Source organism: Rhinoderma darwinii, chromosome 1 (genome assembly GCF_050947455.1).
Source record: "Rhinoderma darwinii isolate aRhiDar2 chromosome 1, aRhiDar2.hap1, whole genome shotgun sequence".
Classification (NCBI taxonomy): domain Eukaryota; kingdom Metazoa; phylum Chordata; class Amphibia; order Anura; family Rhinodermatidae; genus Rhinoderma; species Rhinoderma darwinii.
Window position 1 is genome coordinate 230,938,870 of NC_134687.1, and position 26,607 is coordinate 230,965,476.

Sequence of the window (26,607 nt, forward strand, 5' to 3'; positions counted from 1 at the left end):
AAATAAATTGTCCAAAGCACAAAAACGCCTTTAATTAATAGAAGGTCATGTACTTAGGTACATAAACTGTCACTTGTTTATAACAGATGTCTTACTTGTTTAATAATTCCTTAGTTCCTCAAGAAGAAAATGAGCGTCATCAAGAGATAAGAAAGGAGCAGCAAGAACTTTTAAGCAAAAAGGTGAGTAACATTTACATACCTAGCGTAGTGCCTTTGTCTAGTACTGTAGCACTAAAAATAGTGTGCTGTTTCCATTTGCTCAATATCATGGCTGCCTAGTTTTACTTAAGGGACCACTGGATAGTGTGTATATAAAGTTCTAGCATCCTCTGGTTTCAATATTTTCAACTTAAGGTCCTCTTACACGGCCCGTCCTGGGCCGTGTAAACGAGCGGCAATCAACGAGAAAGCTCGTTGTTCGGCGCTCGTTTGCTTCTTTCACAAGAAACTAGTATGGGGACGAGCGCTCGTTACTCCGATCGTTTGCTCGTTCATCTGCTGATCGGTGCCCCGTTTACACAGGGCAATTATTGGCAACGTGAGCATTCTATGAACGAGCGTTTCCTCGATAATTGGCCCATGTAAAAGGGCCTTTTCAATAGCCATTACTGGGCCATTGTAACCTGAAACCACTTAAATGCCACAGACAGTTGATCGAGGCACACAGTATTGGCTGAAACACCTAGCCAGTCAGCATCTGCATTTCACTAGAATATTAAAAAAAACCTGTATTTCAGCACATCGATATGGGGGCAAGTAGATCAGTAATCAGTGGGGGCTATATTACTGAAGTGCATGCACTTTTTGGCCATCCAATGACGCTGCAGACTGTTGGCAATATATAAGGAACTGGAAATAATAGTCATTTTCAATCTTCCACCACTCTTCTGACTTTTATATGTAAGAACTTTTTTTTAATATGTTCATTTTTTCTTATTTTTGGTTGACATTTTGAGCCAATTACTAGGATTCCATAGAGTTATGGTCTCAAGTTACAATATTTTTAAGTTCTAATGGGCATCCCCGAACAAATGAAAGGGGATTAGATGCAGGATTAGAAAAACATGACTGCTTTCTTCCAGAAATAGCGTTACCCCTGTGGATGGGTTGTCTGGTATTGCACCTTCGCTCCATTGCAGTGAATGCAATATCACACACAACCTGTGGACAGGCGTTACATAGTTTTAGAATGAAAGCAGAGAGTTTTTTTTTAAACCTGTACAATCCGATTGAGCCCTTAAGGACGCAGCTCTTTTGGGCATTAAAGGCTATGGACACCTTTGCAGACATTTTTTTTCTTTGCTTTATATCGTTTTTTATTAAATAAAATATATTTACAATTGGTTTTAATTAAAAATGTTGGACCTTTTGTTTTCTGCAGCTGTCTCACAATACAATATAAGCTGCTGGATGCCATTCAGTGCTCATTCCGTCAGACGAGTTTACTGTCATGTCATCCTCCAGACCCTCTCTTCTCTCCTGAACAGTAATCTAAGCTGACATCTTTACAATCAAAGAAAATAAATGAAATGTCAGCTAGTCATGCTATTAGCATGCAGGAGAGCAGAGAGAGGGGCTAGAGACTGACCCAACAGTAAGCTTGTCTGATAGAATGAGTACTCAACGGCACCCAGCAGCTTGTATTGTATAGTATGGCTGAAATCACAAGATCATTTCATTTTTATGGAGTCCGTAAAAGATTCCTATGTGCATATTTGACATCAAAATGTCATCTGTTTTTTACCACAGCAAAGAAAATTGCAGTAGGCCAGACATTACTTCCTGTTGTGAAAAAAAATATTTTCAGCGTCTCTTAGCAACAGATCTGTGAAATACGGATGATGTCTGTATGCTGTCCATTTTTGTTTGCGTCCCCATTTAAGAGTCTAATCTGCAAATCGGACTCGGATGGTGCATGTTGCGATTTTCATTTTCCATTTGGATCGCAGGTCTGTGTGGAAAAACGTTTGTGTGAATTGCCCTCGCAGTCAGCCTTTGTTCCCCCGAAATCAGCAGGTTTGTCTCGCTGCATTCAAAAAGCCATAACATTTCTATTTTGCTGTCAACGGAGGTGTATGAAAGCTTGTTTTTGCGGGATGCGTTGACGTATTAATTGGTACCATTTTGGGGTACATATGACTTCTTGATCCCTTTTTATTCCGTTTTTTGGGAAGTGAGAAGAGAAAAAATTCTGGCTTTTTTTTTTGTTGCTGTTTTTCACTCCGTTTACTTTGCAGCATAAGTAACCTTGTAATTTTAGCGTTTGGGTCGTTACGGATGCGGCTATACCAATTATGCGCATTTCTTTCCGTAATAAAGCATTTGTTCTTTTTTTAAGTTTTTTTACAATTTTCTTTAGTCCTAGTATAGGACTTGAACATGCGATTGTTGGGGTGCTTCAATAATAGACTGCAATTAGGCTTGGTTCACATCTGCCTTCGGGTTTCTGTTTTTCTGCCCCATCATAGAAGCAGAACAACAACAAAAAAAAAACACAGAAGTGCCGGATCCGTCGTACGACGAATGCCAATTACGCCTGACCGAACCCATTCACTTTAATGGGTTCCGTCGGGTTTCTATCATGTCTCCGTCGTTTTACCGTGAATTATAGTGCAGCATGCTGCGCTATTTTTTTATACCATTTTGGTCAGCATTTGCAATGGAGACTCCTAACAGAACCTCCAACGCAGATATGAACATATTCTTATACTTCCAGTCTATCAGGCTAAAGACGATTTGTAAGGCCCTCAGCTGCCATGCGAACTCCTCGGCACCCCACAATCGCGTAAAACTACCTGCTGCGGTCGCTTTTGACTGCGCTATCTGAGTGGTTGATTGGCCAAGATCAGAGGTAACTCCAATCTTGGCCGTTGCAGAGGGAAATCAGCTGTGTACTACAGTTTTTGTGTGCCTGTGCCATCCACTGGATGTACCATTACGTCCTACTGCAGTAAGAACATTGCAATTAGGAATGTAATGGTATGTCCATTTGCGGGAAGGGGTTAATATGGTAACCTGAAAGGGCACTGTACTTTTTCCTAAGCCTGGTTACATTGCTTATATTGAGACCATAAGTTTATAAAAACTGTTTGTTGATTCCAAAGCCTCTAAAATGTCGAATCAAAATAAGAAAAAATTAAGATTTAAGAAAAATAAGCAGATAACTAATACAGTTAAAGAAAGTCTTTACATAAAAGCGTATGGAGAGCTGCTAAAGGCTGATGAATCCCTTTGTATGTAGACGACAGGAGCTTCTTCTGGGCAGTACATGTAATAATGGTAGAGTGCAGTAAAGTACATTTAATATAGTCGTAATATACATATAGTGCAGACAGATATTAGTGTAGGTACACATGTTGTAGCACTTTGACATACTGTATATGTATATATACACCAACAGCAATTATCTGAATATAGGGTTGTCACGATACCAGAATTTGGACTTCGATACCAATACTTTGTGTAGTATTGCGATTTTCGATACCAAAACGATACTTTGCCAACAGTAGCTTACATATCATAAATGATGCAACAAAAATTGTTGTGCAGGTTATCACGGCCGTGCCAATACCGAATGTGTATATTTTATGTATTGAGACTTATTTTAATGTTTGTTGTAAAAAATGTGTATGTGTATTTTTTTAATAAAAACATTACTTTATATTTTTAAACTTTAATGCACTGGCATATATCCATATGCCAGTACATTAGCCTGTGTATGGATAGTACACAGGCAGTTGTTAGAACATACCTAAGTATGCCCTAACAACAGGAAATATGGTAAGACAGCCCTGGGGTCCTTCAATGGACCCTGGGCTGTCTGCCCATATATGGTATGTACCTCAATGGCATCACAGGGATTCCCTGTGACGCGATCCAAGAGTCGTCTCCCTTTGCATTTTCCCCTTGAATGCTGCTGTCAGCTTTGATCGTAGAATTCAAGGGAATAACGGCGAAGATGAGGGGTTTCTCTGATCTCCGCCGTTAGAGCGCCGCTCCTGACAACAAGTGCGCGTGCGGTCAGCATGAGGACGCAGATACAGTTGACAGCGGGACATACGCCCGTCCACCTTCATGCCGGGTGCTGCCGGAAGGAGGATGCGACAGCACCCGATGTTCATCCGGCCACAGTTAAAATAGATAGGATACGCGCCAGACCCAAAAAACGATGCAGGTAACGTTTTTGGATCCTGCTCCTGCACAGCACCACCGCCGTACAAAGCCATAACTGATAGAAAGCTAAGGAATCCGTTCTAGCATCAGTTTCCCCTCGGCTGTTCGGCAACACGCTGGAGAGAAACTGACAGAAGCATGTTCACATCAGCGCTGCCCTTCCGTTGAGGGGTTTCGTTGGAGGTTTCCGTCGGGGGAACCCCTCAATGGAAAGGCAAACGCAAACCTTAGCTTCCGTTTACATCACCATTAATCTCAATGGTGACGGAAACGTTGCTTATGGTTTCCGTTTGTCATCGTTGTGACAGGCTTCCGTTGTTTTGACGGAATCAATAGTGCAGTCGACTGTAAGCCTGTTTGCATACAGGACTACAATAAATGAAAGGGTGGGGTGAACCTTGCAGACTAGATGCTGCCGCCCTACAATGCTGTCCGGAAATCCCGGATATGGTACAAAAAACTGGTCGTTCACCTTATTCAAGCGTACCTATATAACTCATTTGTCATTTTTAGAAAGGTGGAGAACCAGGGATCCTATTTTAATTACCCAAAAAAAGTGATTAAAAATCTTATATTGGGAGACCAGGTCCAGGGGAGGGGAGGGTTCGCATCATCTTGTCAAGCCAGCAGAATTGTCCCAGGACAACATGTCCCATCTGAAGTGCCCCCTCCTGCCAAAAAAATCTCACTACACCCCTAGATGAATACCTTAGGGAATGTAGTTTTCAAAATGGGGTCACCTTTGGGGTTGTTACATTGTTCTGCCAGCTCAAATCCTTTGTAAAGAAGGAGTGGGGCCTATAAGTCATTCAAGTTAAAATTATGTCCTGAAAAACCATAGAGGGGTTCCTGTCATTTTGTGCCCCACCATGCGGCCAGGCAATGGATTACGTCCTAAGTGGGGGCTTTTTGGAAAATAGTAGAAGCAGCGCAAAAAAAGTTGCGGTGCATTTCCGCAGTTTCATGTACTGTGTACGAAAAATATGTCCTATAAATAACACATTTGTGAACAAAAAAATCAACATTTAATTTTTTGCACTGTCTCTTCATTATATTGAGCAAAATAACTGTCGGGTCAAAATACTCACTACACCTCTAGATAAATACCTTAAGGGGTCTAGTTTTCTAAATAGGGGAGTTTATATCGTTCTGGCAGCTCAAAGCCTCTCCAAAGGTGCAGTGGGGCCTAAAACATTCTCAAGCAAAATTGGTGTCCTGAAAGCCACCAGGTGCTCCCTTCCTTTTGGACCCTGCCATGTGTCCAGGCAGCGCATTAGGGCCACAATAGGGATATTATTGAACACAGGAGAAACAGGGAGATTTATTTTGGGGTGTGTTTCTTCATTCTCATGTTCATTTTACAAAAAAATCGGTCTTTAAAATGACACATTTGTGAAAAAATTGAAATTATATTTTTTTACACCTGCTTTGCGTGAATTCTTACAAAAAAACGGTGGGGTCAAAATACTTACAACACCCCTTAATAAATACCTTAAGGGGTGTAGTTTTCTAAATGGGGTCATTTGTGGGCGTTTCCATTATTCTGACACCTATGAGCCTCTGAAAACCTGGCTTGGTGCAGAAAAACAAAATGTACTTCAACATTTATAATCTTCTAAATTGCTCAAAATTGATTGTTTTTTTTTTCAAAAGTGCTGCCCTAATAGAGTAAAGAGATGGAAATATGTACTTAATAAAAAAAATGTACAGTATGTATGTACATATGTGACATATTGAAGTTTAAAATAGGAAAAAATAAAATTTTTACAAAATGTCATACATTTTAGTATTTTTTAATTAATTTACGCAAATCGTATCAGTCTACTTTTACCACTAAAATAAAGTACAACATGTGACGAAAAAACAATGTCAGAATTACTTGGATATTCAAAACTATTGCAGAGTTATTCTCTGATAAATTCAGCCATATCAGATTTTAAAAGTGGTCATTAAGTGACAAACAGGCCCGGTCATTAAGGGGTTAAGGTTTAAAATACCTTCGGTAATAAGGGGTTAATGAAAAGGTGTGGGGCTAAACATTGCTTTCAAAACGTGTGTGCAATTTAGAAGTATCCTACATGTATGTGCCTCTTGAGGCAATAATAAAATGTATCTCTTTATGGCAGGCAAGTGAATACAATGAGAACGTTTTAAAACCACGTCATGAAGAAAAACGTAAAAAGCAGGAGGAACGTTTCTACAAGATGACAGGACAAACGTGGAAACTAACTGAAGGTTATACAGTTGGTGTAAGTAGAGACCAATCAAAACTGCAGCCAACGGCCTGGCTATCAAAGATTAAACTAGTTATTGCTAGCTGGTAAGAACCAATAAGACTGCTATTATAGACTCCTCAGGGGTTGTCCCACAGCTCTTCAATAGCAAATCTTCCTGGATATGCAATAATACACAATGTATCTCAAATTGCTGCATAACTGAGCATAGTTGTCATTCAAGAGTCTCGGAAAGCTGAGTGACAAAGCCTGTGGGAGCTCTAATTGTGGCTACTTAACAGAAAAAGACAATTTAAGGGCCTATATTAACTGAAGCAAAACACATTTTATGGACAAAAGTATTGGGACACCTACACATTACACCTACAGAAGCTTTCATGGAGCCCCATTCTAAATCCATAGTCATTAATATGAAGTTGGTCCCACCTTTGCAGCTAAAACATCTACCACTTTTCTGGGAAGGCTTTCCACATGATTTTGGAGTATGTGTGTGGGAATGTTTGCTCATTCACCCAGAAGAGTATTTCCCAGGTCAGACACTGATGTCGGACAAGAGGGCCTGGCTCGCACTATCTGTTCTAGTTCATCCTAAAGGTGTTCAATGGGGTTGAAGTCAGGGCTCTGTGCGGACCAGTCAAGTTCTTTCACTCCAAACTCGCCCAACCATGTCTTTATTGACCTTGCTTTGTGCACTGGGGCACAGTCATTCTGTAACAGAAAAGGAACTTACCCAAACTGATCCCACAATGCTGGTAGCATACAATTGTCCAACATGTCTTGGTATGCTTAAGTTTTCTCTTTGCTGGCACTAAGAAGCCTATGCCAATCCCTGAAAAATAACCCCATAGTATTATCCCTCCTCCACCAAACTTTACAGTTGGCACAATGCAGTCAGGCAGGTAACGTTCTCCTGGCATTTGCCAAACCCAGACTCGTCTATCAGAGTGTCAGATAGTGAAGCGTGATTCGTCACTCCACAGAACACGTTTCCACTGCTCCAGAGTCCAGTGGCGGCGTGCTTTACACCACTCTATACGACGCTTGGCATTGTGCTAGGTGATGTAAGGAGTGCATGCAGCTGCTCGGCCATGGAAACCCATGCCATGAAGCTCCCTGGGCACAATTTTTCTGCTGATGTTAATGCCAGAGGAGATTTGGAACACAGCAGTTATTAAGTCAGCAGAGCGTTGGCGACCTTTCTGCACTATGCTCCTCAGCAATCGCGACCCCGCTCTGTAACGTTACGTGGTCTGCCACTCCGTGGCTAAGTTGCTGTGGTTCCTAAGTGCTTCCACTTTACAATAATACCACTCACAGTTGATCGTGGAATATCTATGAGGAACGCTGACTTGTTAAAACGGTGGCATCCTATTATAGTATCACGCTGGAATTCAGTGAACTCTTTAGAACGACCCATTCTTTCACTAATGTTTGTAAAGGCTGCTTCATGGCTAGGTGCTGGATTTTATACACCTGTGGTTGACTGAAACACCTGAATTCAATGATTAAGAGATATGTCCCAATACTTTTGTCCATATACTGTATATTAACAATAGGATTACTGCTTATTATTTGATTGGCCAGCATGCTGCACATGACTAGTAGGAAAAGTGGGTGCAAGTCTTTAATCTTCTAGTGGCTCCTGCCGATAATATAAAAAGAAAAGGTGACAAATATATTTGATATTTATATTAGATGCAGTGTTCTTATCAGACATGTGACATATTCTCATAGAAAACCCCCACAAATAATAGTAATAATGAGCTGTGAAACAGGCACAGAAATTGTTAAAGAGGCTCTGTCAACACATTATAAGTGCCCTATCTCCTACATAAGGAGATCGGCGCTATAATGTAGATGACAGCAGTGCTTTTTATTTTAAAAAACGATCTATTTTCACCACTTTATTAGCGATTTTAGATTTATGCTAATGAGTTGCTTAATGGACAACTGGGCGTGTTTTACTATTGACCAAGTGGGCGTTGTACAGAGGAGTGTATGACGCTGACCAATCAGGGTTATACACTTCTCTCCATTCATTTAGGCAGCGCATAGGGATCCTGTTAGATCCTTATGTGCTGTCTTATACTAACACATTAACAATACTGAAGTGTTTAGACAGTGAATAGACATTCCACGGGATGTCTATTCACAATCCCGGGACTTCGTTAATGTTTCTGTGGTAGTTACAGCAGAGCAAGCGTAATCCTGCGAGATTACGCTGTAAATGACAGGTTACAACGAGATCACGCTTCCTCTGCTGTAACTACCACAGAAACAGTAACGAAGTGCAGGGATTGTGAATAGACTTCCCGTGGAATGTCTATTCACTGTCTAAACACTTCAGTATTGTTAATGTGTTAGTATAAGTCAGCACATAGCGATCTAAAAGGATCCCTATGCGCTGCCTAAATGAATGGAGAGGAGTGAATGAGGCTGATTGGTCACTGATTGGTCAGCGTCATACACTCCTCTGTACAACGCCCACTTGGTCTAAAGTAAAAACTTGCCCAGTTGTCCATTGAGAAACTCATTAGCATAAAGCTAAAATCGCTAATAAAGTGGTGAAAATAGATAGTTTTTTTAAATAAAAAGCACTGCTGTCACCTACATTATAGCGCCGATCTCCTTATATAGGAGATAGGGCACTTATAATGTGGTGACAGTCTCTTTAAATAATATAAAGGTACATCTTCCTCTATAAAATTGTATATACTAACCAGAAGTGCCCGCTAAAATTCGACTTTGGTTACCATGACGGCATAACCCCGCAACAACATTAAGTAATGCTGATTTGTTTGGCTGAAGGGTATTCTCTGATACGTGGAGGAGGGCGGCTGAGGGTGTATGTATGTGAGTTATCGAATCCCATAGCACCTACAAGCTGTACACCGGACAAATGAGTTATAGTCATGGTAACCTTTATTCTGCCGGATACTAGTTTACATTGACACTCATATCTGTTTTCGCTGGATCTATGATCATGAATGTCTGTTGTACCTGCAAGTTGTCATATTTTGGTGCTATTTCTGTGTTGTTTAAAATTGCAACTATAAAATCTTTTTAAAAAAAATAACATAAGGTGACAATAGAGTATAAGTGTGACAATAATAAGGATATTTCCTCTGAAGGAAAAAGTCTCTTTGTTCCTTTTCATGAAACAGGAGGCAGAGGATCAACAGAATGACTCCTCTGGACTGAATAGTCCTGCGGAAACTGCAAATAAAGAAGCCATAAGAAAACGAAAACTCCCAGAGTGCGTTACAAAGCCCTTACCAGAGTCCAAACAGCCACAACCGAAAAGGGTATGTTCATGTGTCTTATTGCTAAATGCTTCTGGAACAGATGTACAAAATGTGATCTTTCAGTCAAATATGGCTTTCCATAGACGATAGATTTGCTGTCAGTGAATGGAAATGTCCTGATCACATACAGCTGACACAGGTGCACAACTCTTGCAAATAAGTTGGTTGACTGCAAGTAGAAATCTTAAAAATGGTGAAGCACAATCTAGAAAGGTGTTAGGCCTAATTCACACGACCGTGTTCAGTCCGTGATACAGGGTCCGCGTGCCGGCAGTATTTCCGGACCGAACACACTGCAGGGAGGAACACTACAAGCATCATAGTTATGTATGACGCTAGGTGTCACTGCCTCGCTGCAGGAAAACTGTCCCATACTGAAACATGTTTTCTGCACGGGACAGTAGTTCCATGGACAGGCAGTGACACCCAGCGTTATACATAACTATGATGCTTAGAGCCCGGCTCCCTGCACTGTGTTCGATCCGGGAAATGCGGCCGACATGCAGACCGTATATCGCAGACCGAACACGCTCGTGTGAATTGGGCATTAGTTTTTTTTTTTACATAAAGCATACATAAACCCCCTTTATTGTCTCTTTGACAGAAAGGATGTAATATTGTACCTTTTACTCTTACGCTTGGCTAGACGACAACTTTTGTCAAACAGCATCATCATATTCCAGACGTATCCATCAGAATACCTGCAACAATCACATGACTGTGAATGGGATCCAAAGGTGTTGACTTTTACCCATTCATTTCTATTTGAGTGCAATAGATAGGGAAATCAGAGCAACAGACAGTCGATTCGTGTGACTCAAATCACGAAATGGGTCCTTGGCTGGTATTGTGTAATTGGGTCAAAGTCTCGTCCTGGCCAATGACTAAAGTCAAATCTAAAAGTGAATAAATAACAAAAAAAGTCTCAATAAACATTATAAGGCTCAATTCAGACTGCATTTCAAGTGTTCGTTCAGCATATGTACCAGGAAAGCTCCCGGCGCATACGTCGAATGTGTCCATAAGGCCACATTTACCCAACGAATGCAAAAATGTATTTTTATTTTTTTAAACCGTATGGAATAACATAGTTAACTGCGCAATTAAATACATAGATATCCAATGGAAGCCTATGGGCGACATGACATTGTATGCCTATACAGTGGCATAAATCGGGGAATGCTCCTGATGTATAGCTCCAACGTACACTGTGTGAATAGACGCTTATTTTATATCAAAATAAAAGTTTATATTGGTGCAACACTGCAGTAACTGTGTTTGCATTGATAGGTGATCATTCTACCCGAAGAACCCAGTGAATCCGAGGAAGGTGTAAGTATTTTTTTTACATTAGAAAATACTGAAACATATGTTACAAGCAGATTGGTCCTCTAAACTGGTTGGGCTTGCTGATAACGTTATACGTATTATGCTGGTGTTTTGTACTTATGAAGTAAAAGTGAAGTTTTACCTTTTTTGCAACTCTCTATTGTTAGCCTTTACAATGGAAGAGAATATTGTCCGTTTTCTTTTTTTTTGTACAATAAGATTTCATTACAGGGATATTCCTATGTTAGGCATTTATGGCATAGCAACAGGATATACAATATATGCAGGATAGGTGCGGGTCCCTCCTCTGGGACCCTGACATATCTGGTGACCCTTGTTTACCGATTCCCAGCTGCCGCATTCTCCATATAGATTAATGGAGAAGTAGTCGCGCTTGCGTGCAGCCCTCTGCATTGAAACCTATGAGAGTTATGAAAAGAGTCGAGCAAGCAGGGCGTTGCAGAATAGTGCCACCTCTACATTGAAGTATTTGGAGAATGCGACGGCTGAGAATTAGCAAATAGGGATCAACAGACCACTGTTCTCCCAATAGGTGAGGGTCCCAGTGGTTGGACCCGCACCTCTCAGACATTTATGGCATATCCTGTGGATATGCCATAAATGCCTGGGATGGGAATACCCCTTTAAAGAGAATTTCCACCCACAACAAAAAAAATTGGCATATATTAGTAAATCAGAAGTTAGGGGAGCAGCCATAGTTTGTTAAAGACATTTCTCTGATTTGTTGCAGTGGTAATTTTACAAAAGTGACAACAGGAAGTGCCGCCATATTGTTTGTCACTTTTCATTTAGTTTCTCAGAAAATACAGGTAAATCTGCCACTTTGTTATTGATAGATAGAACATGCTGACAGAATGAAAGTTGTGCCATTAAGATAATTCTAAAAGTGACAACCAATAAAGCTGCACTTCCTGTTGTCACTTTTGCAAAAATGGCTGCCATGAAAGAATAAAAATTTTTAATAATTAGACGAAACTGAAGACTGGCTGATGGTGTGATTTTCTAATAGATGGTCGTATTTTCACGTTTTGGATGGAAATCTAATTTAATCCAGTTTCATTGGAAGCAGAATGGTTTCAGAGTAGGACATTTTTCTAGATGGGGCTTTAAAGGGAACCTGTCACCAGCATTTCACCTATTAAACCAGCAATACCTGGTGGAAGTGGGTGAAAAAAACATTTTTATGGAACCTATAATTACCTTTAGTATTCAGTTTTTTAGCGTTCCTGCGCCGTATACTAATTAGCATAGGAGTCATATCTTCATTCCTAAAGACCCTTTCCGTGTTTACCCTGCCTCATTACTTTTGAATGACATCTCCACGCCTCCCACAGCACACACGAGATCCCGCGCCTGCGCATCGTTGTCCTGGTGCGTGCGTAAAATGGGACATTGTAGTGGCGCCGTAATTAGATTTGAGGCCCGGATGAAGCAGAGAAGGGTGTCGGACCATACATGACGGGTGCATGCACGCTATCTCAGACGACATTTCAGGGTGGGTCCGTTTTTGGCGGTGGGCGGACATAATAAGAGAAACGAACAAGACTGCCAGGTTATTAACATACAAGGCGCAAAATGTTTGCAGACCGTTATTTACAGTCGGAGGAGGAGTTTAGGAGAGGGGATAACGGCAATGAACTCTTGACAGCAGCGGCCAGCAAGGGGTGAGCAGAGTTCAATAGGTGAAATGCTGGTGACAGGTTCCCTTTAAAGAGGCTCTGTCACCAGATTTTGCAACCCCTATCTGCTATTGCAGCAGATAGGCGCTGCAATGTAGATTACAGTAACGTTTTTATTTTTAAAAAACGAGCATTTTTGGCCAAGTTATGACCATTTTTGGATTTATGCAAATGAGGCTTGCAAAAGTCCAAGTGGGCGTGTTTAAAGTAAAAGTCCAACTGGGCGTGTTTAAAGTAAAAGTCCAACTGGGCGTGTATTATGTGCGTACATCGGGGCGTTTTTACTTCTTTTACTAGCTGGGCGTTCTGACGAGAAGTATCATCCACTTCTCTTCAGAACGCCCAGCTTCTGGCAGTGCAGACACAGCGTGTTCTTGAGAGATCACGCTGTGACGTCACTCACAGGTCCTGCATCGTGTCGGACGAGCGAGGACACATCGGCACCAGAGGCTACAGTTGATTCTGCAGCAGCATCAGCGTTTGCAGGTAAGTAGCTACATCGACTTACCTGCAAACGCCGATGCTGCTGCAGAATCAAATGTACCCTCTGGTGCCGATGTGTCCTCGCTCGTCCGACACGATGCAGGACCTGGGGAAGTGACGTCACAGCGTGATCTCTCGAGAACACGGCTGTGTGTCTGCACTGCCAGAAGCTGGGTATTAACGAAGAGAAGTGGATGATACTTCTCGTCAGAACGCCCAGCTAGTAAAAGAAGTAAACACGCCCAGTTGTAACACACATAATACACGCCCAGATGTAACACACATAATACACGCCCAGATGTAACACACATAATACACGCCCAGTTGTACTTTTGCAAGCCTCATTTGCATAAATACAAAAATGGTCATAACTTGGCCAAAAATGCTTGTTTTTTAAAAATAAAAACGTTCCTGTAATCTACATTGCAGCGCCTATCTGCTGCAATAGCAGATAGGGGTTGCAAAATCTGGTGACAGAGCCTCTTTAAAGTCATTCTCAAAACTAGGGGAGCAGGATTGCCAATATTTTGTGTCATACCAAAGTCATTTAATGTATACTATTTTTTCCTCTTCATCTCCTTCAGGATTGTATATTGCAGATACAGTTTGTATACCTTGCATACAATAATGTTTCTTATCTCCATGATGCTGCTATATGTAAAGTGTCCATAATATCCAGGGTGAATAAACTTCCAGCTATAGCTTTGTCATTTCTATGGATTCTAATATCTCAGTCCATTGTTATATCTAACCAAATTGCACGCGGTTGGTCAAGGTCATGGCATCAATCAGCTAGCGGAGAAAAGTTGCTTTGGAAGCTTTTAAGACTCTTTGTCAGACATGACATAAAACCATGCCTTCAGTTTATTAGCGGTCTGCAGACCTCTAAACCCTCCTTTACAATAAAGCAGTCCAAACTTCTCTCTACCTGTCAGCCGTATTTCAGTGTGCATGTGTGAGTAAGGCCCGCAGACACATGCACACAAAGGCACAGGAGTCTCTGCAGCTCTGTATTATGGCTCTGTGTCTCTCATTTTTTTCTGTCCAATTAAAATGAATTTGCTGGTACATTAGGGAGCACTCACTCATTCTCTGCCTGGATCCAGCCACCTTACTGGAAAACACAGGGGTCAGAGGAACCCCGTTCTCCACATAGGTGCAGATCTCAAAGCTCGGACTTGCACCTATCACAAATTTATGGCATATCCAGAGGATATGCCAAATATTTGTTAGATGAGCATACCACTTTAAATAAGAATGAAGGAGGACGCTTTTCTTAGAAGGTTCTTTTGTATAAGCCCTTGTATTTTCGTAGCTTTCTACTTTACTTATTTGTTATATCACTTTACTTGTTATATCACTATTTATTTTTCTTAAGGTTGTCACCATAGCTTTACGGTGCCCTAGTGGTCGTGTTTATAGAAGACGATTTTACAAGTCCTGCAGTTCTCTTGTAAGTGTCCTTAGATAAATGGGGTAAAGAATTTGTTCCACAATATGTAATCAATGTATAAAATAGAATTAAGGGTTATTCATTTTAATATAGTACAATTATTTTGTGGCACATATTATGTTTGATGCTGCTGTGTTTATAATTAAAACAGTTGGCATGAATGATTTACTTTGAAGGTCTTGTACCCCTGCCCCAACCATTGGGTCTGTGTCCCAATATTTCAGAAAGATGGATATTGCAGGGAACAGAGAGCAGCCCTGTTCTCTCCTTTATGCAGTGTTCATAGATATCAGAGCAGGTCTTTGAAGATACTACTAGGCGCGGCACTACATGGCTGGATCTGTTAAAGGGAAGGGGAAGGACTGTTTTATGCACTGCTCCCTCAGGCCCTGCACTAAGCATAGCATAAGTTTTATCAAGAGTGCTTTTTTAAAGGGGATTACCATTTGAGATATTTATGACCTATCTACGGGATATACCAAAAGTGTCTGATACGTTGGGGTTCCGTCTCAGGGACCCTCATATTGGGAGAATTTGTTGTACCCTGACTCCTTGTTAGGCACAGGGAGGAGAGGTGAACTTGCGTGTGTGCGGCTCCCGCCTTTGTAGTTTATACGAGTTGTAAAAAAAACCTTTACGTAACGGCCATAAACTACGAGGCATGGCCACCTTGTCTCCCACCTACCAGACATTTATAATGTATACTGTTAATATGCCATGAATGCCTTAACCCCTTCCCGACCACCCCACGTAGATTAACGGCACTGGTCCTTGTGCCTGCAGCCCGTTAATCTACGTGTGCTCCTAACAGAGCACAGAGGCGCTCCCCGTAGCCCGGCATCTCCCAGTACGGGCTGTTACTAGCAGCCTTAGTACTGGGGGGAAACATTGGGTCGGATCACAGCGGTGATCCAAACCGATTAACTCCTTAAATACGGCAATCAATAGCGACAACCGCATTTAAATTGTTACAACAACATTGGCACCCCGCTACGCGATTGCCGATTGTTGCTATGGCAACCGGAAGCCTAACAAAGGCTTCAGGTCTGCCATCTATGGAAGGCGATTAGGTCCTGCCAGAGGCACGACCTAATATGCCCCTGTCAGTGTGAAAATAACAGGTAAAATACCCTGCAATACATAAGTATTGCAGGGTATTATAACAACGATCCAACAATTGGATCTTCAAGTCCCTAGTAGGACAAAAGAAAAAAGAAAAAAAAAAAAGAGTACAAAAAAATGTACAAAAGTAAAAAAAAGTTAAATGGCAAAATAATAAAATAAAAAAAAACCACAATTTTTACCTTATAAAGTCGTTTATTATTAGAAAAAAAATGAAAAAAATAAACTATGCATAATTAATATTGCCGCGTCCATAACGGCTTGAACTATAAAAATATAATGTAATTTATACCACACGGTGACCGCCATAAAATACCGGATACCAGAATCGCTATTTTTTGTCACTTCAGCTTCCAAAAAATTGAATAAATAGGGATCAAAAAGTTGCATGTACTCAAAAGTGGTACCAATAAAAACTACAGTTTCGCAAAAAACAAGCCCTCACACAACTTGTTTGATGGAAAAATAAAAAAGTTATGGCGAAACAAAAACAAAATAATTTTTTTAAAACCGTGATTTTATCGTGCACCGTAAAATATAAAAAAAACTATATCCATATGGTATCGCCGTAATCGCATCGACCCACACAATAAATTAAATATGTCATTTATAATGAACGGTGAATGCCGCAAAAAAAAAGGAATAAAAAACAATAGAAGTTTTGACGGCATAATTACACTAAATTCAGCAAAAAACCTATGGGATCAAACTTCTCACTATACCCCTAGATAAACTCTTTTTAGGGCTGTAGTTTCCCAAATGGGGTCACTTCTGGGGTGTGTCCACTGATTTGGTCCCGCAGGGGCTTTGCAAATGTGACATGACACCCGAAAACCAATACAGAAAACTTGAGCTCCAAAAACCAAATAGCGCTCCTTCCATTCTGATCCCCGCTGTGTGTCCAAACAGCAGTTTGATACCACATATGGGGTATTGCCGTAATCAGAAGAAATTGCTTTACAAATCTTGGGGCACTTTTTCTTCTTTATTCCTTGTAAAAATTGATAATTTCTAAGTTTTATTGGAACAAAATTAGATTTTAATTTTTATGCACAAATTCCACTAAATTCAGCAAAAATTCTGTGGGGTTAAAATACTCACTATACCCCTTGATAAATTCCTTGAGGGGTGTAGTTTGCCAAATGGTGTCTTTTTGGTGTGTTTCCACTGTTTTGGCCCCACAAGACCTCTTCAAACCTGACATGGTGCCTAAAATATATTCTAATAAAAAGGAGGCCCCAAAATCCTCTAGGTGCTCCTTTGCTTCTGAGGCCTGTGTTTCAGTACATTACCACACTAGGGCAACATGTGGGATATTTCTAAAATCTGCAGAATCTGGGAAATAAATATTGAGTTGCGTTTCTCTGGTAAAATTGTCTGTGTTACAAAAAAAAAATGGATTAAAATGGATTTTCTGACAAAAAAAAAGAAATTTGTAAATTTCCCCTCTACTTTGATTTAATTCCTGTTAAACACCTAAAGGGTTAAGAAACTTTCTAAATGCTGTTTTGAAAACTTTGAGGGGTGCAGTTTTTAAAATTGGGTGACTTATGGGGGTTTCTAATATATAAGGCCCTTAAAGCCACTTCACAACTGAACTGGTACCTATAAAAATAGGTTTTGGAAATTTTCTTGAAAATGTGAGAAATTGCTGCTAAAGTTTTAAGCCTGGTAACATCCTAGAAAAAAAAAGGATGTTCAAAAAACGATGCTAACATAAAGGAGACATACGGGAAATCTTAATTAGTAACTATTTAGTGTGGTATTACTATCGGTTTAACAAGCAGATACATTTAAATTTAGAAAAATGCTAATGTTTGCAAATTTTCTCTAAAATTTGGTGTTTTTCACAAACAAATACTGAACTTATTGATCACATTTTTCCACTAACATAAAGTACAGTATGTCACAATAAAACATTCCCAGAATGGCTTGGATAGGTAAAAGCATTCCCAACTTATTACCACATATAGTGACACATGTCAGATTTGAAAAAATCGTCTGCTTCCACAAGGCCAAAACAGGCTCAGTCCTGAAGGGGTTAAAGGGCTTTTCAGAGATCCATGGAAATTGATGGACAGAATTGTCATAAAATTTCCTTGGGATCTTAGAAAGCCCGTTTAATACCTTTTAAGATTTATTGAAGCCTTTGGGAGTAGTACAATTTAACAGTGTGGCGCTGAGTCCAGAAAAAGTTATACACCCCTGATTTAGAGTACGTCCACACACAGCGTAAACACTGCAGAATTTCAGACGAGCAGAGCACTCCATTTTCGCAAGAGAAATTGACATGCTGCAGATTGAGAACCCGCACCGCAAGTTAATATCCGCTTTTCTGAGTATTTTTTCCTGCAGCACATGGATAAGATTTGTTGAAACTCATCCACTTTGATTCTATTGTAATACGTTGCGGATTTTCTGCAATAAAATCCATTACGGAAATTCCAGAGCTAATTTGCCTCATGTGCCTCTTGTCCTTCCTGAGAGTGTCACTTAGGTCTATTCTTCTTACCAGTTGCGGCTCCTCAAGTTTAAAGATATTTATTTTGACACCGCTTGACCCAGGCACATTAGATCTGATCATGTGTTTTGGTTCTGCCCAGAATAGATCTTTAACCCCTTAAGGACGCAGCCTTGTTTTGGCCTTGAGGTTCAGAGCCCATTTTTGAAATCTGACATATTTCACTTTTATGTGGTAATAACTTCGGAATGCTTAAACCTATTCAAGCGATTCTGAGATTGTTTTCTCGTGAGACATTGGGCTTTATGTTAGTGGTAAAATTTGGTCGATACATTGTGTTTATTTGTAAAAAATTGCAAAATGTAGAGAAAATTTAGAAAAAATTGAATTTTTCTGAATTTAAATGCATCTGCTTGTAAACCAGATGGTTATACCACCAAAAATAGTTACTAGTTCACATTTTCCATATGTTTACTTTAGATTGGCATAGTGTTTTGAACATTCTTTTATTTTTCTTGGACGTTACAAGGATTAGAAAATAATCAGCAATTTCTCATATTTTTAAGAAAATTTCAAAAGCCCATTTTTAAGGTACCTGTTCAGTTCTGAAGTGGCTTTGAGTGGCCTATGTATTAGAAACCCCCATAAAACACCCCATTTTTAAAAAGTAGACCCCTCAAAGTATTCAAAACCGCATTTAGAAAGTTTTTTTTAACCCTTTATGCATTTCACAGGAATTAAAGCAAAGTGGAGGTGAAATTTGCAAATTTCATTTTTCTTGCTGAATTTCAATTTTATTACATTTTTCTATGTAACACAAAAGGTTTTACCAGGGAAACACTACTAAATATGTATTGTCCAGATTCTGCAGTTTGTAGAAATGTCCCACATGTAGCTCTAGTGTGCTCGTGGACTAAAACACAAGCCCCAGAAGCAAAGAAGCACCTAGTGCATTTTGGGGCCTCTTTTTTATTAGAATATATTTTAGGCAGCATGCCAGGTTTGAAGAGGTGTTGAGGTGCCAAAACAGTAGGAATCCCCCAAAAGTGACCCCATTTTGGAAACTACACCCCTCAAGGAATTAATTTATGGTTGTTGTTACCATTTTGACCACACAGTTTTTACGCAGCACGTATTTGAATTGGGCTGTGAAATTAAAAAAATGAATTTTTTTTCAATAAAATGTCATTTTTCATCGAAGTTTCTTATTTTTACAGGGGACAAAATACCCCATTTTGTTGCCCAATTTCTCCTGAGTGCAGCAATACCCCACTTGTGGCTATAAACAGCCGTTTGGGCCCATGGGAGGCCTCAGAATGGAAGGAGCGCTGTGTGTTCTTTGGAGTGCAGATTTTGCTGGATTGGTTTTCGGGTGCCATGTCGCATTTGCAGAGCCCCAGAGGAATCAAAGCAACTGAAACCCACCAGAAGTGACCCCATTTTGGAAACTACACCCCTCAAGGAATTAATTTATGGATCTTGTGACCATTTAGACCCCAGAGTTTTTTCATAGAATTTAAATAAATTGAGCTGGGAATTAAAACAATTTAATTTTTTTCCAATAAGATGTAGTTTTGGCTCAAAATTTCTTATTTTCACAAGGAATAAAATACATCATTTTGTTGCCGAATTTGTCCTGAATGCGGCAATACCCAATTTGTGGTGATAAACTGCCGTTTGGGCCCATGGGGGGCTCAGAAGGAAATGACCACAATTTGGTCTACTGAGGATTTTCTAGTGCGAAGTCATGTATGTACAAGCCCCTGAGGTACCAGTACAGTTGAAACCCCCCAAGAAGTGACCCCCCGTTTTAAAAACTACTCCTCTTAAGGCATTCATCTAGAGGTATAGTGAACATTTTGACCGGAGACCTACATCCCATAAACTGTAATGTGGGTTCTCCTGGGTACGGCAATACCCTCAATGTGGCTGTTATCTGCTGTCTGGGCACACGGCAGGGCTCAGAAGGGAAAGATGAGGGGATAAGCTGTGCGGAGTGCTTCATGGTAAGTAAAACTGGGGTAAATTAAAAATCAAGGGATGTATGATAAATTTTCAAACACTCTTTCATACAGAGCCCTGGTTTTTTGGGACACGTGTCACATTGGTATATTGTGTCCTTCCACATTGGTATATTGTGTCCTATAGCAGACTTTGCACCACTTTTGACATTTTCCCTTCTTGCCAGTTTGGGGAACTTCTCCTGGAAAATGTCGCCCTGGTACGATGCGTGTGGCCTCGCTTCCAGAAGTACTTGCAGCCCCCCCCCCCTTCTTGGTCCCTAAAGATTAGGTTCTTGATAACCACCTCTTGAACTTCCAGGAAAGTTCCCGTCTGGCCTGCACATCGACGTAGCACGTACTCATTGTACAATGCCATCTGTATGATGTGCATGGCCAGCTTCTTATACCACACCGCATGGCGCTGTAGGGCTTCAGGACTTGATCTGACGAGTCCACTCCTCCCATGTACGTATTGTAGTCCAGGATGCAGTCTGGTTTGGGGGTCTCTGTACTGGTACCTCGTACAGGTACATGGGTACTGGTGTGACATCTCTCTTGTCCTTGTACTTGACACACAATATGTTGAAGCTAGAATGTGCCCTGCTCTCACCCCTTCTGAGTGTTTGCCCAAGCAGAGTCTTAGGGAGGCCTCTCAGATTTCTTCTAGCAGTGCCCCATGCCGCAGTATTCTGGAAGCGAGGCACTTGAAGAGTGGGACGCTGGTATAAAAATTATCCAGGTAGAGGTGGTAACCCTGGTCCAGCAGTGGGTGCACCAAATCCCACACAATTTTCGCATTAACTCCCAGTAAGGGGGGGCATTCTGGGGGCTGAGCACTGGTGTCCTTCCCTTCATATATCCTAAATTTGTAGGTATACCCTGATGCACTCTCGCACAGCTTATACATCTTCACACCATACCTTGCCCTCTTACCCGGCAGGTACTGGCGGAATTGAAGCTTCACTTTAAAATGTACCAAGGACTCGTCAATAGAAATACAGTTCTCGGGGGTGAATGCTTGGGAAGACCAGGCACTGAAACGGTCTAATAGGTGTCTCCGTTTATACAAACGGTCAAAACTGGGGCCATCTCGGGGTGGGCACTGCTCATTATCAGTATAATGTAAGAAGCGAAGTATTGCCTAATTTTTATTTATTTTTTAGGTTCTAGTTCAGTTCTGAAGTTGCTTTGAGGGGCCTATATATTAGAAACCCCTATCAAACACCCCATTTTAGAAACTAGACCCCTCAAAGTATTCACAACAGCACATAGAAAGTTTATTAACCCTTTAGGTGTTTCACAGAAATTTAGAGCAATGTAGAGGTGACATTTAATTAATTAATTCATTTAATTTATTAGACACCATGTCCGGTTTGAAGAGGTCTTGTGGTGCCAAAACAGTGAAACCCCCCAAAAGTGACCCTATTTTGGAAACTAGACCCCTTGAGGAATTCATTGTAGTTTTCATGGGGTGCATGCGACTTTTTGATCAGTTTTTAGTCTATTTTTAAGAGGCGTGGCGACTAAAAAACAGCAATTCTACTTTTGTTTTTTTATTCTATTCTTTTTAAAGCGTTCATCGTGCGCTATAAATGACATTCACTTTATTCTGCGGGGCGATACGATTACGGCGATACCATATGTTTATAGTTTTTTTTATGTCTTATGGCGTTTGCACAATAAAATACTTTTTATTAAAAATCATGTACTTTTTGTTTTGCCTTATTCTAAGAGCCAGAACTTTTTTATTTTTCGATCAAGAAAGCCGTGCGAGGACTTGTTTTTTGCGTAACGAACTGCAGTTTCGATCAGTACCATTTTTAGTTACATAGACTTTTTGATCTCTTTTTATTCAATTTTTTGGGAGGTGAAGTTGTCAGGTCCGTATTTCACACCGAATAACCACCTCTGTAAATTGAAAGCTGAAGGCATGCCTGGAGAGAAGTACACCACACAGATGTTTGGTACAGCCTTCCCTCTCTCAGTCAGGAGGAACTGAACTTTATTCAGAACAAAGAAACACACACAGAGAAGACACATGCCCCTCCCTATAGATGTGGGACTTGCTTAAATCCCATTCGCTCCTCAGCTATAAGTTTTTCTGTACATTCTTCTGCACACTCCTCTTTGCATTCCAGGGGGCGGTGTCTTCCATAGGTGTGTCCGACATGAACAAAGAACTTGTTATATATATCAGTATATTACACAAAGAACTGAAATGTATATACATATGTGTGAGGATAATATTTTTCAAACAATATACATAGTAATGATCCCTGACAAAGTGACCAAACAATTGTGATTGTGGTACGGTTTATTATTATTTTCATAACGATATAATTTTGTAATTCAGGCCGTTACGGACGCGGCGATACCAATTATGTATAGTTTATTTGTTTAATTTTATTAATAATAAAGGACTGATAAGGGAAAAAGGGGGATTTTTATCACTTTTAAAACTTTTATTTTCGTATTTTTAGACAACTTTTTTTTACACGTTTTTGCTTTGTTCCACTAGGGGACTTGAGGACAGGAGGCCCTGATCGCTATTCTAATACACTGCACTACATGCGTAGTGCAGTGTATTAGAGCTGTCAGCTTGTTAGGACTCTGATTGCCATAGTAGCCATCACCGCCCGCTATCATGTAGCGGGCTGTCGATTGTGGCTTAACCCCTAAGAAGCCGCGATCGCTATTGAACACGGCTTCTAAGGGGTTAATCGGCGGGGACCTCCGCGATCGGTCCTTGCACACTGAGCTGTGATAGCTTGCTGTCGGAAACAGCAGGTATCACAGTTCAAACACGCGCCGAGGAAAGATGGTGCCATGTTAACTCAGGTCAGTACTATTACTGAGCTGAGCGTGAAAGATGCGCTCAGCATGACGTAATCGTACTGAGCTGAGCGGGAAGGGGGTTAAAGGGAATTCTCTTGAAAGTAATCATAGTAAGGCCCCTTTCACACTCTGCATGGAAAGCTCCCGATGCATACGTCAAATGTCCCCATAGGCTTCCAATATACCGACAGAGGACAAGAGTGTTCTTTTGGCCTCCATCCAGCGGTATATCTTGGCGATACCGTTTTATTGCTGTATGAAATAGTGCAGCAAACTTCACTATTCCATAAAAAGGCATCCAGTAAATACAAAAAAAGCTTACCACGCGGTATGTTTTTTTTTGGGATCCTATGGGTGACTACACTGTATGGAATTCTTTTGACATATCCATTAAATGGATGCCTGTAACAGATGCCAATTATGGCATCCATTTAACAGATAAGTCATGAACAGGTCATAATAGTTAATGATGGATACGTTAAACGTATCCCATAATAGTCCACAGGTGACAGATGACACTGGTGGCATCCTTCACAGCCTCCATTTGTATATGTCGGGAGCTTTTCTGGCATATTCGTCAAAATAGAGACCATAAACACAGTGTGAAAGGGGCTTTACGATCTAGCAAACAAAGGGAGTGATTTATCAACCTTTCTACACCAGCTTTCTAGTGTAGAAATGTCGCAAAGGGCTTAAAAGTGGCCTTTTTGTGCCACCTCGCCACTTTTGTGGATATGGGCGTGGCTTAATGAAAAGTGGGCAAGGCCGTAAAAATATAGTGGAAATCTAGATTTCACTCTGTGGGGTGTGGCAAGGTAGGGGCCCTTGCTCAGTCTGGCTGGTATAAGTATATTTGTCTTTTTTGAAGGATGAAACAGCATAGTAGACTACGCTATACCGCCCTGAGGTATCCCGGGAAAAAAGGTGTTTTTTTTTTTCCAACATGGGACCCTTTGGGTGACAGATGTAAATGTTAGGCATTTGTCACAGGTATACGTTAAGCCTATACATCAACATCGGCCCCGGGGAAGCTGCTGACTTCACGGTCCATATAATCAGCGGTGTAACTTTTTTTTATTTTTATTTTTTAAACCATTTGCACTAGATTTTACAGCCATATGTGCCATGCGCATCCGTTTATAAAGGTGGCTTGCTGCTTGCCCAGGATTTAGACACATTTATGAAATTAACCTTTTTTGTGTGAGGGTATGTTCACACGGCAGCTTCCTTTATGGCTGAAATCACGGAGCTGTTTTCAGGAGAAAACAGCTCCTGAATTTCAGACGTAATGGCATGTTGCCGGCGTTTTTCGCTGCGTCCATTACGGACGTAATTGGAGCTGGTTTTCTATGGTGCCAATGGTAAACGGCTCCAATTACGTCCCAAGAAGTGACAGGCACTTCTTTGATGCGGGTGTCTTTTTTACGTAAAAAAAATGACCGTCGGCACAGAACATCGTAAAGCCCATGGGCAGATGTTTGCCGGCGCATTGGAGCCGTATTTTTGGACGTAATTCGAGGTTAAAACGCCCGAATTACGTCCGTAAATAGGGTGTGTGAACCCAGCCTCACAAATGAGAGAAAAGTACCATCTCTACTCCACACAAATGCTGGCATAAAGTGCAGTGATTTATGTAGATTTATCAAATGCAGTCAGTACATTTGTATTTTGCAAAAAAATGTATAAGTGCCAATATTACAAGCATGTCCCTACTGCGTTTGCATAGTTTGCATGGCGTACGACATAGCATGGCATTCTAATATGTGTAGTAGAATGACGCGCTACGCAAATAGAGTAGTGCACCGTTTGAAATGTTGCCACTTGTAGCATCTGTGTTAATAGATTATGGCAGTGGTAGAAAAGAAAAACATGCGCCACTCACCCAGATGCAGTAAAAGTCCTTTTATTATGGCATCATACAAGGATTGTGGAGGGAGGACGACCAGACAAATGCGGTTACAGACGGTTTCACGCTCGTGCTTCTTCTGACCTAAACACACAGCTATACCGGGGAATTAAATAGGCCACCTAATGCCGTGATTGAACAGTACAACTGTGACACACAACGGCCAGCGCCCACTCTATGGGCCAATCAGGGATCTCTAAAGCTTCCCGACGTTACAGGGGTGAAGCCTTTTGTGATTTAAGTCCTTGTCCCTCATTGGTTGCCGGGCGCACATGCGCAGGCTAAACCTACGCTGCTACAGCCAATCTGGGACGAAAGGACAGGAGAGGCAGTTTCTCTCGCAGGGTATGTTCACACGCAAAAACATCTGAAAATACGGAGCTGTTTTCAAGGGAATACAGCGTCTGATTTTCAGACTTTTTTTTTTTAAGCCACTCGCGTTTTCCGCTGCGTTTTTGGAGCTGTTTTCAATAGTCAATGAAAAATGGCTTCAAAAACGTCCCAAGAAGTGACCTGCACTTTTTTCACTGCCATTTTTCCTATTGAAATCAATGGGCAGATGTTTGGAGGCGTTCTGCTTCAGATTTTTCGGCCGTTTTTGGCACGAAAATGGGCCGTGTGACCATACCCTAAGGGTATGTGCACACACACTAATTACGTCCGTAATTGACGGACGTATTTCGGCCGCAAGTCCCGGACCGAACACAGTGCAGGGAGCCGGGCTCCTAGCATCATACTTATGTACGATGCTAGGAGTCCCTGCCTCGCTGCAGGACAACTGTCCCGTACTGTAATCATGTTTTCAGTACGAGACAGTTGTCTTGCAGCGAGGCAGGGACTCCTAGCATCGTACATAACTATGATGCTAGGAGCCCGGCTCCCTGCACTGTGTTCGGTCCGGGACTTGCGGCCGAAATACGTCCGTCAATTACGGACGTAATTAGTGTGTGTGCACATACCCTAACAGCGAACCACATCTCACTTAGTTTATAGCAATTCTCTTAAGGAAAGAGGCGAGCTGGATCATTCACACCAATGCGATGGGCCCAGCAGGTCTAAATGACAAGAATGATAGGGCCGTATTTCTTTGAATCACTGTATTAAGTGAATGTATCTTTGTACCTAGAGCTGGTCTATTCAATGCAGTTGAAGTGGTTTTAAATCAGGGGAGACATCGTGTTTGACATGCCTCCTGTTTTAAAATAAAGGGTGTTGAACATATCTCCCCTGTATATTAGAAGTGTAGGGTTACAAACTAAATTAAGGTTTCTTTTATGTTCCTAGGGACGCTTCACCGACAGTTGTTGTTCCATCCCTCCGCTGCGTTCAGGGGGATGCAGCCACCATTGGTTTTCTCCCCTGTGATTTCAAGTTCTTTTCTCCCATTGCTATAAACTAAGCAAGATGTGGTTCGCTCTGAGGCTGGGTTCACACGAGCACAATAACGTCCGTAATGGACGGAAGTATTTCGGCCGGAAGTCCCGGACCGAACTCAGTGCAGGGAGCCGGGCTCCTAGCATCGTAGTTATGTACGACGCTAGGAGTCCTTGCCTCTTCGTGGAACTACTGTCCCGTACTGAAAACATGATTACAGTACGGGA

General features: G+C 41.2%; 1 protein-coding gene across 1 annotated transcript in view; it reads left to right on the forward strand.

The window, feature by feature from the left end:
* UBXN8 (UBX domain protein 8) overlaps positions 1 to 26,607 on the forward strand; it is a 39,163-nt gene that overhangs the window by 9,512 nt on the left and 3,044 nt on the right. Inside the window, exons 3-7 of the mRNA XM_075849953.1 lie at positions 115 to 182; positions 6,302 to 6,424; positions 9,574 to 9,714; positions 11,005 to 11,046; positions 14,605 to 14,679. Coding sequence (XP_075706068.1) covers positions 115 to 182; positions 6,302 to 6,424; positions 9,574 to 9,714; positions 11,005 to 11,046; positions 14,605 to 14,679 — 449 coding nt within the window. The remainder of the gene's footprint in view (positions 1 to 114; positions 183 to 6,301; positions 6,425 to 9,573; positions 9,715 to 11,004; positions 11,047 to 14,604; positions 14,680 to 26,607) is intronic.